The sequence below is a fragment of the Sturnira hondurensis genome, unplaced genomic scaffold (genome assembly GCF_014824575.4).
Source record: "Sturnira hondurensis isolate 20B ecotype Veracruz unplaced genomic scaffold, ASM1482457v3 Scaffold0007406, whole genome shotgun sequence".
In the NCBI taxonomy this organism is placed as follows: domain Eukaryota; kingdom Metazoa; phylum Chordata; class Mammalia; order Chiroptera; family Phyllostomidae; genus Sturnira; species Sturnira hondurensis.
In genome coordinates this window covers 16,493,902-16,509,044 of record NW_028080037.1, presented here as the reverse complement: position 1 = coordinate 16,509,044, position 15,143 = coordinate 16,493,902, and the positions used below count along the sequence as shown (strand labels likewise).

The window sequence follows — 15,143 nt, the reverse complement described above, 5'->3', positions numbered from 1 at the left end:
GAGAAAAACCACCAACCAAGAATACTTTACCCAGAAAAGTTATCCTCCAAAAATGAAGGAGAGTTAGAGACTTTACCAAACAAACAAAAGCTGGGGGAATTTATCACCACAACATCCACCTTACAGGAAATGCGGGAGGAAGTTCTTCAAGCTTAAATGAAAAGATGCTAATTGTTAATGTGAAAACATATCCAAATATACAACACACTGGTAAAGGTAAGTATATAGTCCAATTCAGAATACTCTAATTCTATAATATGGTGATGTGTTAACCACTTAACTCTAGTGTAGAAGTTAAAGGTCAAAAGTACTAGCTACAATAACTTGTTAATGAATATATAACATAAAAATAATTAAATTGTTACATCAAAAACCTAAAAGGGAAGGGTGAGTAAAAGGATAGTTTTGTCTGAGATTGAAGTTAAGTTATTAGTATAAAATAGGCTGTTATATCTGAAAGTTGTTATGTAAGCCTCATGATAACCACAAAACCGGTTTTTAAAAAAACCTACAGTAGATTCACAAAAGATAAAGAGAAGGGAATCAAGGCACACCACTACAGAAAAAAACCATCAATTCACAAAGAAAGGCAGCAAGAGAGGGAGAAAGGAACAAGAGAACTACAAAACAGGCAGAAAACAATAATAAGATATTAAGAAGTCTTTACCTATCAATAATTACTCTAAATGGGTTAAATTCTCCAATCAAAAGCATAAAATAGATAGATGGAATTTTTAAAAAGATCCAACTATGTGCTTCCTATAGGAGACTCATGTCTACTTTAAGGAAGCACATAGGCCCAGGGTGAAGGGATGAAAAAAACATTTCATGAAAATGGAAGTTAAAAGAGAGCAGGGGTAGCTATACCTATATTACACAAAATAGACTTTAAAACAAAAACAGTAGCCCTGGCTGGTGTAGCTCAGTGGACTGAGCGCGGGACTGCAAACCAAAGGATCGTGGTTTGATTCCCAGTCAGGGCACATGCGTGGGCTGCAGGCCAGTTCCCAGCAGGGAACACACGAGAGGCAACCATACATTGATATTTCTCTCCTTCCCTTCCCTTCTAAAGATAAATAAATAAAATTTAAAAAAAAACAAAAACAGTAACAAGAGACAATGAAGATGTCTAATGATAAAGGGTCAATTAATAATTGATCAAGAAGATATAATAATAAATATATACGCATCCAACTTTAGAACACCTACATATATTAAACAAATACTAACAGATCTGAAGGGAGAAATAGTCAATAATATAATAGTAGGGAACTTCAATACCACACTTTTAACCATGAGTCCAGATGGAAAAACAACAAGGAAACATTGGACTTAAACATTAAGTCAAATGGACCTAACAGACATATACAGAACATTCCATCCAACAGCAGCAGAATACACATGGAACATTCCCCAGGACAGATCATATAAGTCACAAAACAAGTCTTAGCAAATTTAAGAAGCTTGTAATCATAGCAACTACTGTTTTGAATCCACAACGGTATTAAATTAGAAATCAGTAACAGAAGGATAGCTGGAAAATTCACAAATAAGTAGAAATTAAACAACATACCACTGAGCAACCAATAAATCAAATGAAAAATCAAAGGGGAAATTGAAAATCTCTTTAAACAAATGAAAATGGAAACACAACATACCAAATCTATGGGATGCAGTAAAACAGTGTAGGAGGGGTATTTATTTGAATAAACACCCACATAAGGAAAAAGAAAGAATTGAAATTAATAATCTAACTTTATTCCTCAAGAAACTAGAAAAAGAACCAGTTAAGTCCAAAGTTAGCAGAAGGAAGAAAGTAATGATCAGAGCAGAAATAAAATAGAGACCAGAAAAACAATAGAAAAGGTCAATGGAACTAAGAGCTGGTTTCTGAAAACATAAACAGAATCGACAAACCTTTAGCTAGGCTAACTAAGAAAGAAAATAAAGAAGACTCCCATTAATCAGAAATGAAAAGGGAGACATTACAACTGATACCACAGAAATCCAAAGGATCCCAAGAGACTTTTATGAACAGTCACACATTAAAAATTGGATAACCTATAAGAAATGGATAAATTCATAGAAACATACAACCTACCAAGACTTAATCATGAATAAAAAATCTGAGTAGACCAATAATGAGTAAGGAGATTGAATCAGCAGTCAAAAACCTCTTAACAAAGAAAAGCCCAGGACCTGGTAGTTTCACTGGTGAATCCTACCAAATATTTGAAGAATTAATACCAATCCTTCTTATCTCTTCCAAAAAATTGAAGAGAGTACACTTCCATACTCATTTTATAAAGCTAGTGTTACCCTGATACCAAAGCCAGATAAAACATTACAAGAAAAGAAATCTACAGGTCAATATTTCTGATGAATATAAATGCAAAAAATTTTTCAACAAAATACTAACAAACCAAATTCAATGGTATGTTAAAAGGATCATACACCATGATCAAGTGTGATTCATCCATAGAGTATAAAGGTATTTTGACATACATAAATCAATAAATGTGATATATTACCTTAATAGAATAAAATATTTTTTAAATCTCATGATCACCTCAATAGATATAGAAAAAAAATTTGATAAATTACATTTTAATGATAAAATTTCTCAACAAATTGGTATAGGAGGAACATAACATAATAAAGGCCATATATGACAAGCCTACAGCTAATATCATATTTACTGGTGAAAGATTGAAAGTTTTTTCTCTAAGATCAGAAACAAGACAAGGGTTTCCACAATCATCACTGCTATTCAACATAGTACTAGAAATCTCAGCTATAGCGATCCAGGTAAGAAAAAGAAATAAAGGGCATCCAAATAAGAAATGAAGTAAAAATGTTTTTGCAGATGATATGATCTCATATACAGAAAATTCTAAAAACTCAACCTGAAAACTATTAGAAATAATGAATTCAGGAAGTCACAGGATACAAAACAAATGACAGAAATCAGTTGTGTTTTTATACACTAACAATGAATATCTAAAAAAAAAAATAAAGAAAACAATTTCATTCACACAGAATCAAAAACAATAAAATACTTAGAAATAAATTTAACTGAGGAGGTAAAAGATCTGTACACTGAAAACTATAAGACTTGCTAAAAGAAACCAAAGAAAACACAATAAATGTAAAAGCTATCCCATGTTATGAATCAGAAGAATGATATTGTTAAAATGTCCATGCTACCCCCAAAGTCATCTACAGATTCAATGCAATTTGGGGGGGGTTTCAATATTTTATTGAAATGTGTAATAAATTTAAAATTAAAAAACAGGTTGTTACCATTTAATTAGTAATTAGTAGTAAATGAACAAAGGAACAAACAAAAACAACCAAAAAGTAAGATACAGGTTACCAAAAAACTGAGCAATTAGGCCAAAAGACTGCTGATTTTTTTCCTATGTAATATTGTAAATTCAATACAATTTCTATCAAAATTCCAATGACATTTTTCACAGAAAAAAAATCCTAAAGTTTATATAGAACTACAGAAGACCCCGAAAAGCTAAACCAATCTTGAGGAGAACAAACCTACAGAAGCACAGTTTCTGGTTTCAAACTAAACTACAAAGCTATAGTAATCAAAACTTATAGTTTGATTTTTATGCCAGTACCATAAAAATAGACACACAGAGCAATGGAATGGAATCAGTAGCCCGGAAATGAACCCTCATTTATATGGCCAACTAATATATCACAAAGGAGGCAAGATTATTCAATGGAGAAAGGACAGTCTAATAAATGGTGTTGGGAAAACTAGATAACCACATGCAGAAGAATGAAATTGGATCCCTATTTTACACTACTCACAACAATCAATGTGAAATAGATTAAAGACTTAAACTTAAGATCTGAAACAATAAAAGTCCTATAAGAAAGAACAGTGCAAAACGTCCTTGACATTGGTCTTGACACTGATTTTCAAAGGGTACAAACTCAGATCTGGGGATCTAATGTACAGCATGATGACTATAGTTTACAATACTATATTATAAATTTATGTGAAATGATGGAAATGTTAGCTACCTCTATGGTGGTAATCATTTCACAATATAGTAAGTGTATCAAGTCAACAGGTACACATTAAACTTATACAATGTTATATTTCAATTATATCTCAATAAATCTGGGAAATAAATTCTTAATTAAGAAAAAGTTTTAACATTGATGGCCTAAAAAACAACAAAAAAAGATAAGCAGAAAGAGGATAAAAGAACAGAAATTAATATATAGAAAACAAACCAGAGAGAAAATTACCAAACCAAAAGTTGATTCTTTGTAAAAAGAGCAGCAGATTTGTTAAGCCCTAGCTTGATGGACCAAGGAAGGAAAAAAGGAAACACAAATGTCAGAGATAGCCCTGGCTAGTGTGGCTCAGTAGATTGAACACTGACCTGCGAACTGAAAGGTCACTGGTTTGATTCCCAGCCAGGGCACATACCTGGATGGCAGACCAAGTACCCTGGTTGGGGGCATGTGGGCGGCAATCGATAGATGTTATCTCTTTCTTATTGCTGTTTCTCTCTTCTTTCTCTCTCCCTTCCCCTCTCTCTACAAGTAAATTAAATCTTTAAAAAACAAAAGTAAAAAGGAGTTTATTCAAAACTCCTTATGGAGGTCCCTCTTGATTCAGCGCCACTGACCTCCATGCCTACTCTTCTACCTCTCCCCTAGCCACCTTCCAGCTCTGCCTGCATCCACAGCAGCTCCTGGAACTCACCGTGCTCTGCCTTCTGGACTTTGAACTTCCTTTCCTCTCTTTCTGCCATTCTTTCCCCTTCCCTTCTGGGATTTGCTTCTATTTGTCTTTTGATGTTGGTGCTTCCTGAAACACTCTCTTCCCTGATCTTTTGGCACCATAATTCTCACTGTTTTCCTTTTTCTTTTTGACCCTCTTTGCCAGGTCCATTTCGTCGTGGCCTCTTTAGCTTGGCCTTTGGCCTCCCATTCTCTCTTATGGGGCAAACTCCTTCCCACCCACTGCTTCAGTTCCATCACTCTGTCTTGACTCTCACATGTTGACCTCTAGCCCAGCCTTCTCTCTGAGCACAACATTCACAGAGCCTTCTTCAAAACAAAACCCCGATCCTCTCCAGGACATACAAATTCTCAGTAGATGACAACTTTGCCCTTCCCACTGAGCAGAACAGATCTGGCTTCTTTCTCTGCAACCCAAACACTCTTTATTGTACCTACCACTCTCCCCTTTCTACCATAAGCACAATGACCTTGTACCCGATCTCCCTGCAAAGTGCCCTGTACCTCTTCCAGAATTCCCTTCTCAAAGGCAACTCTGATGTTACTCCTTACTGAAAATCCTTCAAAGGCTTCCCATTGCTCTAGGGATGAAGACCACAGTCTTTAAGCTCAGGCTCAGCTTATCTGACTGGGACTCACATCCATCCTTGCCCTCTGTGCTCCAGCCTCCCTGGCCTGTCAGTGCCTCCCTCCAGGGCCCCTCCCCTTGCTTGCCGCACCAGGAGTGTGCCCTCCTCACAATCCCATAGTTGGTGCTTAGTTACCACATCTACTTCTTTCCACAGAAATCTCACTCATTAAGGAAAGCTTTTCTAATGAAACTAGACCAAGATCCTGATGCGGGCACTCGATGCCCCATTTCTTTCCTTCACAGCCCTTCTCACAGTTTGCCATGAAGGCTTGAATAATTCATTGATTCACTAGACTGAAAGCCCACAAGGCTAGGGACTGGGCCTGTTTCCTTACGGATCCTACAGGCCCAGCAGGGATAGGCACACCATAAATAGAAATGTGAAATTTGAGGGAGAGGAAACAGATGAGAAGAGTAGAACAAAAAGTACATGGATTAAAGAAGAACCTAGCATGGCTGAGATGCAGACTCCGGGAACATAGAGCTGGAAAGGCCAATTGATGTCAGACCGGGAAGGCTGCAGATGCCAGACTAAGGAATTTAGCTTTCCTTTTGTGAATTGAGGGAAGTCAGCCAAGCTTTCAAGGCAAAAACAGTGGTGAGATGATGAGCTCATTGGGGAATAAATAGGATGATGTAGTACATTCAAAAAAGCTTTCAACAATCAGTGTGGGTTGACACCGGCTGTATCTCTTGAGAACAAGGAAGTTTGGGGTGGATAATAATTTCTGGGTACTAATCGAGTCTTTGGTATCACTACTGTTAAGTGAAGAACACTGGAAGACTTTCCACCTAGCAGTCGTAGCGTTTCATCCATTGCTCATTAGAATGCAGAGAGCTATGATTATAGGCAGTGGGGCATTTCTGCGTTTTTTTCTTAGCAAGGAATCCAAACATTTTTGCAGGGGTTCATTTTTTTAACAGGTGTTTACTGAAGTGAGCAAGGATTTGCAGCTGTTTAGAGCTTCAGTGGCAGATGAAACCAACTTGGGGTACAAGCGTGAGTTACAGCCTGAAGGCTGCTACAGCAGGATGCCTACACAGCACACAGACCACCTTTACACCCGCAGAGCTGAGGGGATCTTGAGTAAGGGGTCCCTAACTGTGTAGTGATTAGACTTGTGAGATGACGTACTCCAACTGGAGCCGAGGCCTTGGTGGCAGTTTCAGCTTCAGAAACCAGGCTAAGTTTACTCAGTTGCTTTTCCCTCTACTTCCTAAGGGACCTTAGGCTATTATTTTGACACAACTACATCCCAACCTGAGCAACTAAAACATGCCTCCACTCTAAGCCAGTGATTTTCCACCTTTCTCATCTCATGGCGCACATAAACTAATTACTAAAATTCTGCAGCATACCAAAAAATGTATTTTTGATCTGACAACAAAAAATAGGTATAATTTTGATTGATTCACACCAGGTAGCAATTGTGTTGGCTGTTGTCATTTTTAAAATCTTACAATCTAAGGGAAAAGAGGTCAGTGCCCCTGACTAAATAGTCAGGTATTGCATTTTTTTAAAGATTTTATTTTTAGAGGGGAAGGGAGGGAGAAAGAGTGGGAGAGAAACATCATGTGTGGTTGCCTCTCATATGCCCCCTAATGGGGACCCGGCTTTCAACCCAGGCTTGTACCCTCACTGGGAATCGAACCAGTGACCCTTTGGTTCGCAGGCCTACACTCAATCCACTGAGCCACACCAGCCAGGGCTGGTATTGCATATTTTAAAATTTACAGCACACCGGTTGAAAATTGCTGCTCTAAGCTCTAAAGAAACAATTAACCACAGTTAACAGCCCATAATTTGTTATGTCTGTATTCTATTCTCAAGGTTCCCTCCTACGTTTTTACACAGAAAGAAACATAAAACTGCACACAAAGCTCTGTACTTTGTAGAAAGAAATGAAGAGCACTTTTTTTTTGCTTTATCTCCCTCTAATCTAAAGCAATAGGTCTTCCTAGTTAGAAATGAGATAAATTCCCAGATGAGATAGGCTGCCACCATCTTGCATCCTTACATTGCAGACGTATGTATGGGACCAGCTACATAATTTGCAGGACTCACTACAAAATGAAAATATGGGACTCTTGTTAAACATAGTACAAGTTTCAAGACTGCAGGAGAAAAACATTAAACCAAGGGCAGGGCCCTTCTGAGTGTGGGGGCCTGTGCTCCTCGGGGTGCAGTGGCAGAGGCTGCTCACACACAAAGTGGTTGAGTACTAGGAGGAGGGGGACTCCATCCCAAGGAGCTCAGGCACATAAGCAGAACTTCTGTGAGCAGAGCCTCTGCAGAGAAGGGGGGATCAGGAAGACCCAGAGAAAGCACAGGGCGGCCAGAGCTCCTCTTCTGAGGGCGTGGATGGTGTGGCCAAGGAGAGTGTTCTCTTGGTGGTCCGCTCAGTTCTGATCTGCTTGGGTTGGGGCTGAGGAGGTGGGAAGAGGGGGGAGTTTCTAGGCATGGAATTATCCCTGTGTTATTTTCATTTAATCAACCTTTTTAAAAAGGCCTGAAGTAGAATGTGTCGAAGTAATTGAATGATTTTTTTCCCCTCTAAACCTGCTCCTCCCTTTTCTCCATCTTGGTAAATGGCCCAGCCAGGTGGATCAAGGCAGGAACCAGGGTTCATCTTTGACTGATTCTTCCTCCTTGTTTAACTTGGCACCACTCACTGAGTCCCATCAATTCTACTTTCACTGTCTGTCTGGAGCCTGAACTTCTTTCCAGTGACATTACCACCACCATTTCTGGCCATTACTGTGATAACAGCCTCTTCCCTAACTGGCTTTTGAATCATGCAAATTAGAGTTTATGTCCTCATTCTGCTGCTTGTTAGCTGGGTAACCTTGAGTAGTTCTCTTCACCTTTCTGAGCCTCAGTTTCCTCATCTGTAAAGTGATACCTATCTTAAAGGGTTATCGTCAGGACTATATGAGATGATGCAAGTGTCTTATTAGCACACAGTATGCACTCAGTGAATGAGCATCTTCCCTCTCTTCATCCTTCTTAGACCTTAGTTGACACTTTACTTCCTTAGGGATCCTTCTTCTGACTTGCCATAGACCCAGTGCTGGTTCCCACAGACCACCAGACTGCTCTGTAACATCCACCTCTCTTAACAGTCTTCTCCAAGAAGACAAGGACCCTGGCTTCCTCTCCCTAATGAGGTGCCTGACATGGAGTAGGAACTCCTATTTTGCTATCTGAATGGTATCCTCGCATATAACAGAGGGTCCCAGGCATGGGGTCCCTGTAATGTCTCCCCAACTATAAGTAAGTGGGCAAATGACCACATTAACACAAACAAACAGTGGAGACCAAAAGTATGCCACCAGATGGAAGTCACCCCTCGGGCATTGGCAGTGATTCATCACAGCAGATCCTTTCCATAAGAAACAGACCTAGGTCAGGTAAGGCCCACCTAAGGCAAGCCTTGACAGCAGCCAAGAAACCAGGTGCCCTTGCCCGTGTCAGCACAGGCCCAACTTCCTTGAGAATGAATGCACTGGGGCCGAAGCAAGGACGTGACAGCACTAGGGGCAGGTGGACACTCCATGGGAAGGAATAAAGGTGAAATTCCCTGGCTCACTGACCCAGGGCCACCTGAGCACTTGGGCCAGCTCCTTTCTCCTCAGGCCTCGGCCCATTCCTACCTGATGTTCCCTGCTAGGCCAACTGCATGAGAGAGGTGCACACTGAAGGGCCAGCACCCTGAGGTGCCCGAAGAAGGGAGAGGGGAAGGCTGGTTTCTTCTTAGCTTTGTGAATTAACATAAATTTAGAAAAGCACATAAACCACCTGTATTAGTTGATGAATTATAAGATAAGCATCCACAAAATCCGCCTCCGACCAAGACCTGGAACATCAGTGCTCCAAAGCCCACGTATCCTACCCAACCTGCTTGCTTCCATTCCCCTAGAGAGGACCAGGGCTCTGGCTTATATGGTTATGTCTTTGCATCTCAAAATAAGTTTTGTCTACTTTTGAACTTTTAAAGAATGCAATCATATTACACGTAATTTTATTTTTTTCCATTCAGTATTTTATGAAATTCATCTATGTGATTGCATGTGTAACTAGTTCATTCATCCGTTGCTATGTTATAGTCTGTGACTGTTTCACAAAGTAATTCCTTGTCCTGTTGATAGACGCTTTTGCTGTTTCTGGCTTGTGTATTTTCCCTGCATTAGTGTAAGGCTATCCTGGATGACTTTCAGAGGTAATGGGAGTTTGGTGGGAAGGGAAGGGAGGGGAAGCACAAGCAGCTAGGGGCGTGGGGGACTGGAGGTGGAACTTTCTGGTCATGCAAGGCTACTACCATGCAGAGCAGGACTAGAGTACCACAGAGCAAAGGGCACAGGAGGGCTCCTTTGAAGTTTGCACCTACTCTGAAACTAGAGGGGTACACTTCCCCTCTGAGGGCAAATGCTCTGCCTGCCCAAAGCCATGGTCAGGTTTAGCAGGCCTGCCGTCTGACACCTCTTCTCTGCTCCCCGTGAGGTGCAGGGCCATCTCTGCATGCACAGAGAAGCGGCCAGGCAAAGCAGCTTGTAGTGACAGGGGTACCACCACAAACTGGCCAACAAGTCAATTCTGGTGCCTCTTCCTTCCCAGGATGGACATAAATCAAAGATTTGTGTCTAGAAAATTTAGGGAGCACCCTAGCTGGTGTAGCTCAGTGGACTGATTGAGTGCTAGCCTGTGAACCTAAAGGTCACCAGTTCGATTCCCAGTCAGGGCACATGCCTAGATTTCGGGCCAGGTCATCAGTAGGGGGTGAGCAAGAGGCAACTGATTGATGTATCTCTCACACATTGCTATTTCTCTCCTTTCTCCCTCCCTTCCCCTCTCTAAAAGTAAATAAATAAAATCTTAAAAGAAAAAAGAACAGCACATGCAGGGATCACCCATTGCACATGCACACTAGCTAGAATGGAGGTAAGGCAGTCAAAGCCCTACTATTTACCTCGCCCTTACCTGTGCTGCAAGGGAGGCTGTCCCTTGGAGCCCTTCTCTTGGAGAGTCCCAGCAGCCCAGGACAGAGCACCCCACCGAGCCAGAAAACTTGTCCCTGGCAACACTCCCGCCATGATGACTGCATTTGTCTCACTGGGGACATCCTGGCTGGAGATGGCTGGGAGTCTCTACTGCCCTCTGAAAGACCTGGTATAATTCCCACCTCTCTGGTTTGGCAGCTACAGGTAGGAGGAAACGTGCCACTGCCTTGGAGCAGGGCAGGCTGCATGGAAAACAAGCAGGATTTCTGCCCCCTTCGACTTGGGACTGCACTGGAAATCAGGTAAGTTGTGGGGAGTCAGGGTAGACAGTCAAGCACGAGCTTTGGCAGGATGACACCCCTCACACTGCAGAGCAATGAGACTTTGTAAAACATCATTTCCTCATTGGAACCTCAATGGGTTGATTGGACAAACATCCCCACAGACGAGAAAATAAAGCAGAGTAGAGTGGTTAAGGCCATACCCTGGGCTAGATGTGGAAGCCTTCGAGTAGAGGGAGCTTCTCTTAAGAACCTTGGTGAATGTTAGGGGGTAGTTAATTCCAATGTGCAATGTAGACTGCTTCATGCATAATTTAATACAGTTCTGGTTTGGGGAAATAAGTAGTCCTGTGTAAATCCAATGTAATAGCACTAGTACTTTAAAATTGAAGGGCTCCTTTGGAATTGCTCCAGAACTCTACCCTGATTTAAGCCTTTCATTTCACACGTAGCTTCTTAATGCTTTTCCCACTGCATCTTCCCCGGCCTGCCAGCACCCACTCCCACCTGGCTCTGACTCAGGAGGAGACTGGGTAGAGCAGTAGTTGGGGGTGTGGCCACTGGAGGCCCTGGCCCAGATTCAAACAACCTGGCTCTGCTTATTTGCTGCAAACCTCAGGCAAGGGGCATTAACAGCAATGCTGGCTCAGTCGCCTTATTTTCCAATGAGGATATAATACTGACCTCACCGGACTGATAAGAAAATTAAATGCATTAATTCATAGAAAGTACGTGAATAGTATCTGGCCCATAATATATCTTAACTATTATTATCTTATTCAGTTCTCTGTTCCCAAACCTCAAATAGCTATAGAATTGAGACCAGTGTTTGGCCTGCTACAGACCTTTTTTGGTTTGACTTTTAACAAGTATTTCTTGCTTTCCCTCATTCACTAACCCATGCCAGCTCAGTTCCCCAAACCCTCCATCCAGCTTTGCCTCATGCTGCCCAGTGTCACCAGTGGAAGTCACATCTCTCCCTCAAGGCTAGGCCTTCTGCTAAGTCATGTCGGTGGGCCTTCTTTCTCCTCTGAGCTGGATCTAACAGGTCAGGATCCGAGCTGCTGTAGCCACTAGGTTGTGGAGGAAAGCTGAAGTCATCAGAAATGAAAAACTATTCTCCACACAACTGTTCACTATAAAATTACCTTCCACTTAGACATAGTCTCCCTGCACAACCACCTGCATCCATCATAGCCCTTCTCTCCCCTTACTGATTGATATGTTGTAAACTTCTGACACTGAAAACAGAAAATAGGTGCCGAAGTACAATTTCAGTTTTGTAAAACATGTAGAATTTCAGTCATGAAAGTACTGTTGGAAAAACTGATGCTCAAATAGTTATTGGCAAATACGGGCTGAGATCCACTAGCAAATGAAGAGCAGAGCTGCTTACAATCTAGTTAAGTGCCTCCCAGGAGATGATTTGAATATCAAAGGGCCAAAGGATTAAGAGAGGCCCACAGGAAAAGTGAGGAAGCCTTTGACTAACTTTTGCAGAAATGACCCTGATGGATTGCACTGTGGAGATTGAACATGAAATGATGTTCTTCTGTGCAATTATATAATTGTGGGAAGGAAATGTATGTAAATATTTTGTTCTAAAATAACCTATAGTTGCTGTTAACAGATACTTGTTTTAGTAATCATTTCTTTTTGCAAGATAAAGTTCCAGGCAAACCTTTTTCACTACCATATGAAACTACAGTCTCCATTTTAAGTGGGTTGACTCTTAAGAGGCTTTTTCAGATCCTCGTTCTTTTGGGATGAGTCAAGTTTTTTTTTTTTTTTAATCTGCCCACTCTTTCCTAACAGTTGGCACACTCTTCAGGTCAAACAGTGCCAGAGACAGACAAATGCTATGGCTCTCAGCTCATCGTTATGTAAATTGAGTCACCCAGCGTATCCAGAGCCGGTAAAAGCAAAGACTTCAGGGTGAAGGCCTCAGTTAGGGTCCCCAGCAATGACGAATGACCAGGTGACCTCAGATACCCAGGCTCTTGTCCTCAGTCCACATCTGGGACATCAGGCAATGACCTTGGTCTCCAAGTCTGGAGTTCTTTGGCGGGCAGTACATGGAGCACATGAGAATGGCAAGGGTAACCCAGGGTGGATGGTCAGGAGAGGTAGAAGCCCGTGCTACCACCCTCTGCCCTCCCCAGGGGCAGCATGCAGAAGCAGTCTGCAGTGGCTTAAGGTGGTCTGGTTCAGAACCTCTTGTGCCTGAGCTTCATAGACTTAACGATGGAGATTATCCCAGTTCTAGGGAAGGCAGGTGTGGGTTTGGGGAGGAACTCAATTACAATCTGGAAAAAGGAGGCTAACTTCCTACTTGGGTGTCAGGCAGAAGAGGGCTAGTTGGCACCAATGTTCACTTCCCCCAACAAGGACTACTTGGGGAGAAACCATGACACCCTAGTCCTTTATATCCTGGACACAAGAGGACCAAAAGGAGGGCTGAACCCTCCTTTCAACTGACGAGACTAGGCTAGCAGAGTTCTCAGGTCCACGAGAAATAGTCCTGAAGTTAATGCCTCAGAACTGTGTGGAGGGGTGTGTATGTGCAGCACGGCCTCAGAGACTGGCTCTGGGAGGGTGAGGGGGCTGGGAACGCCTGATGCTTTCAGTTCCCCAAGCCCGTGGAGAAGGCCTTTGCATCCCTGGCAGGGTGTGGGTTTTAAATAGCCTCTGTTTTAAATACCTTGATTTACAAATCTTCCAGGAGGCATGTGTGTGAGGAGGGCAGAGAACTGAACCTCAAGTACACCTACAGTCCTTAGGGAGCAGGGGAAGGCATAGCCCCTGTGGGCCAGTTACAGAGGCAGAACCAGCAGGTTTATCATCCAGGTTGCCAGTGTTTGGAGTGCTTGAGAAGGGATGCTTTGGTGCAGGACTGGAGTGTACGGATAATCCTCGGAACATCTGAGAAGGGGGTCGGAAAGGGAAGAGAGCACTAGGAATCTCTGAGACAATAGCTGGCTGATTGTCAACTCAAATGAAAGAAGATGATTGTACTACCCTGAGGAGTCAGGGGACACAATGTCCAGTCCCAATAGATAATGGGACTTCAAAAATGGGAGCCACCCAGAGCAGTGTGACAGCTAGTACCTGAGCCTCCTGGGTGACTTTAAAGAACCTCCAGTTCTAGGAACTGATCTTCCAGTTGGCAAAATACAGTGGGAATACCACTTACCACTAACCCATGTCTGTTTTAATGCCTTAAAACATATTCAGCCACTTCGGGCTCCTGTGGCATCAGATAAGGTACGACCATCTAAGTGCAAGGTCTGCATGTCCTTTCCTAACCTTGGGCTCTGGGACCCTCATAGGAGCTCTCTTGCTAGACAGGGCACACAACCCGGACCCAGGCCTCTGCCCCAGACATCTGTGCGGCGTGGAGGCTGCTCAGCTGGCCCTGCCTGCCCGGACAGCTAGTCTGTAACATCGTATGATTTGGTCTTTAGTCAGGAACCTAAAAGTCATCAGTTGTTCAGCCAAGTGAGGCCACGTAAGTCTCCATGGGACTCAGGAGAATCCTCAAATGCCACCTCAACCCCCCCAAGCAGTTTCTCAGCCCCTTCCCACTGCTTTTATAGTCTTAAACCATGCTGTACCTGCAGACCTGTATTTGCTTAGTTTTAAACATTTTTCAATAAAATACATATATGAAGTTTAAAGTTGTTGCCTAGTGATATGTTTGAAATTAATTATAAAACTCAGATCAGAATGCTTCAAAGTCAAAACTTTACCTTTGTAAGGTGGAAGAAACCAGGTGGGGCCAGTTGTCTTTTAGTTTTAACATGTGGTGGGATGGAAGCACCGTCTGGCTCTGACAGGTCAGAAGTCTGCCAACAGCCAGCCAGACATGCCACCTCGTCTCACGGACAGTGGGGAAGGGAGCATGTGCTAAGCACCCACCTTCACCACCTCTCCCGTGGTACACACTGAGCTCTATCCAGATGAGGAAACACTCGGTTCCTCACCTGCCCGCAGGTGCTGCAGGGCTGGGATTCCAACTCAGGTCTGTGGGCTCAGAACCCAGGTCCTCCCCACCAAGCTAGTGGTTTTAAAACTAGCTTTTGAGGCTGTTCACCAAGCCCAGCTGCAACTCGGTGCTAGTGGCTCTCACCATAAAATAACTGCAGTGATTGTGACCTCTGGACGATTCTTTTCTTTTTTAAATATTTTTTATTTACTTATCTTTAGAGGGGAAGGGAAGGAGAGAGGGAGAGAAATATCAATGTGTGGTTGCTTCTCGTGCATCCCCTGCTGGGAACTGGCCCCTGCAGGGAACTGGCCTGCAACCCAGGCATGTGCCCTGACTGGGAATCGAACCACAATCGTCTGGTTCACAGGCCCGCGCTCAATCCACTGAGCTACACTAGCCAGGGCTGGACGATTCTTACCTGATATATGGAGGATGAGGACTAAAAGCAGGTGTTGGGTATTTTTCT

At 42.6% G+C, this 15,143-nt stretch overlaps 2 protein-coding genes across 3 annotated transcripts in view; one reads left to right on the top strand and one right to left on the bottom strand.

The window, feature by feature from the left end:
- Positions 1-15,143, top strand: part of LOC118991277 (uncharacterized) — a 78,106-nt gene that overhangs the window by 10,275 nt on the left and 52,688 nt on the right. The window contains exons 2-4 of one of the 2 annotated variants that reach the window (XM_037052492.1): positions 6,335-6,497; positions 10,607-10,710; positions 12,852-14,768. In XM_037052492.1, the coding sequence (XP_036908387.1) occupies positions 6,335-6,497; positions 10,607-10,710; positions 12,852-13,013 (429 nt within the window). In that variant the 3' untranslated portion in view covers positions 13,014-14,768. Of the gene's footprint in view, positions 1-6,334; positions 6,498-10,606; positions 10,711-12,851; positions 14,769-15,143 lie in introns of those variants that run through there. The other variant, XM_037052493.1, reaches the window with a different exon arrangement.
- MTMR3 (myotubularin related protein 3) overlaps positions 3,410-15,143 on the bottom strand; it is a 147,275-nt gene continuing 135,541 nt past the window's right edge. Inside the window, exon 23 of the transcript XR_005067379.1 lies at positions 3,410-3,419. The gene's annotated coding sequence lies outside the window, so the exon portion shown is untranslated. The remainder of the gene's footprint in view (positions 3,420-15,143) is intronic.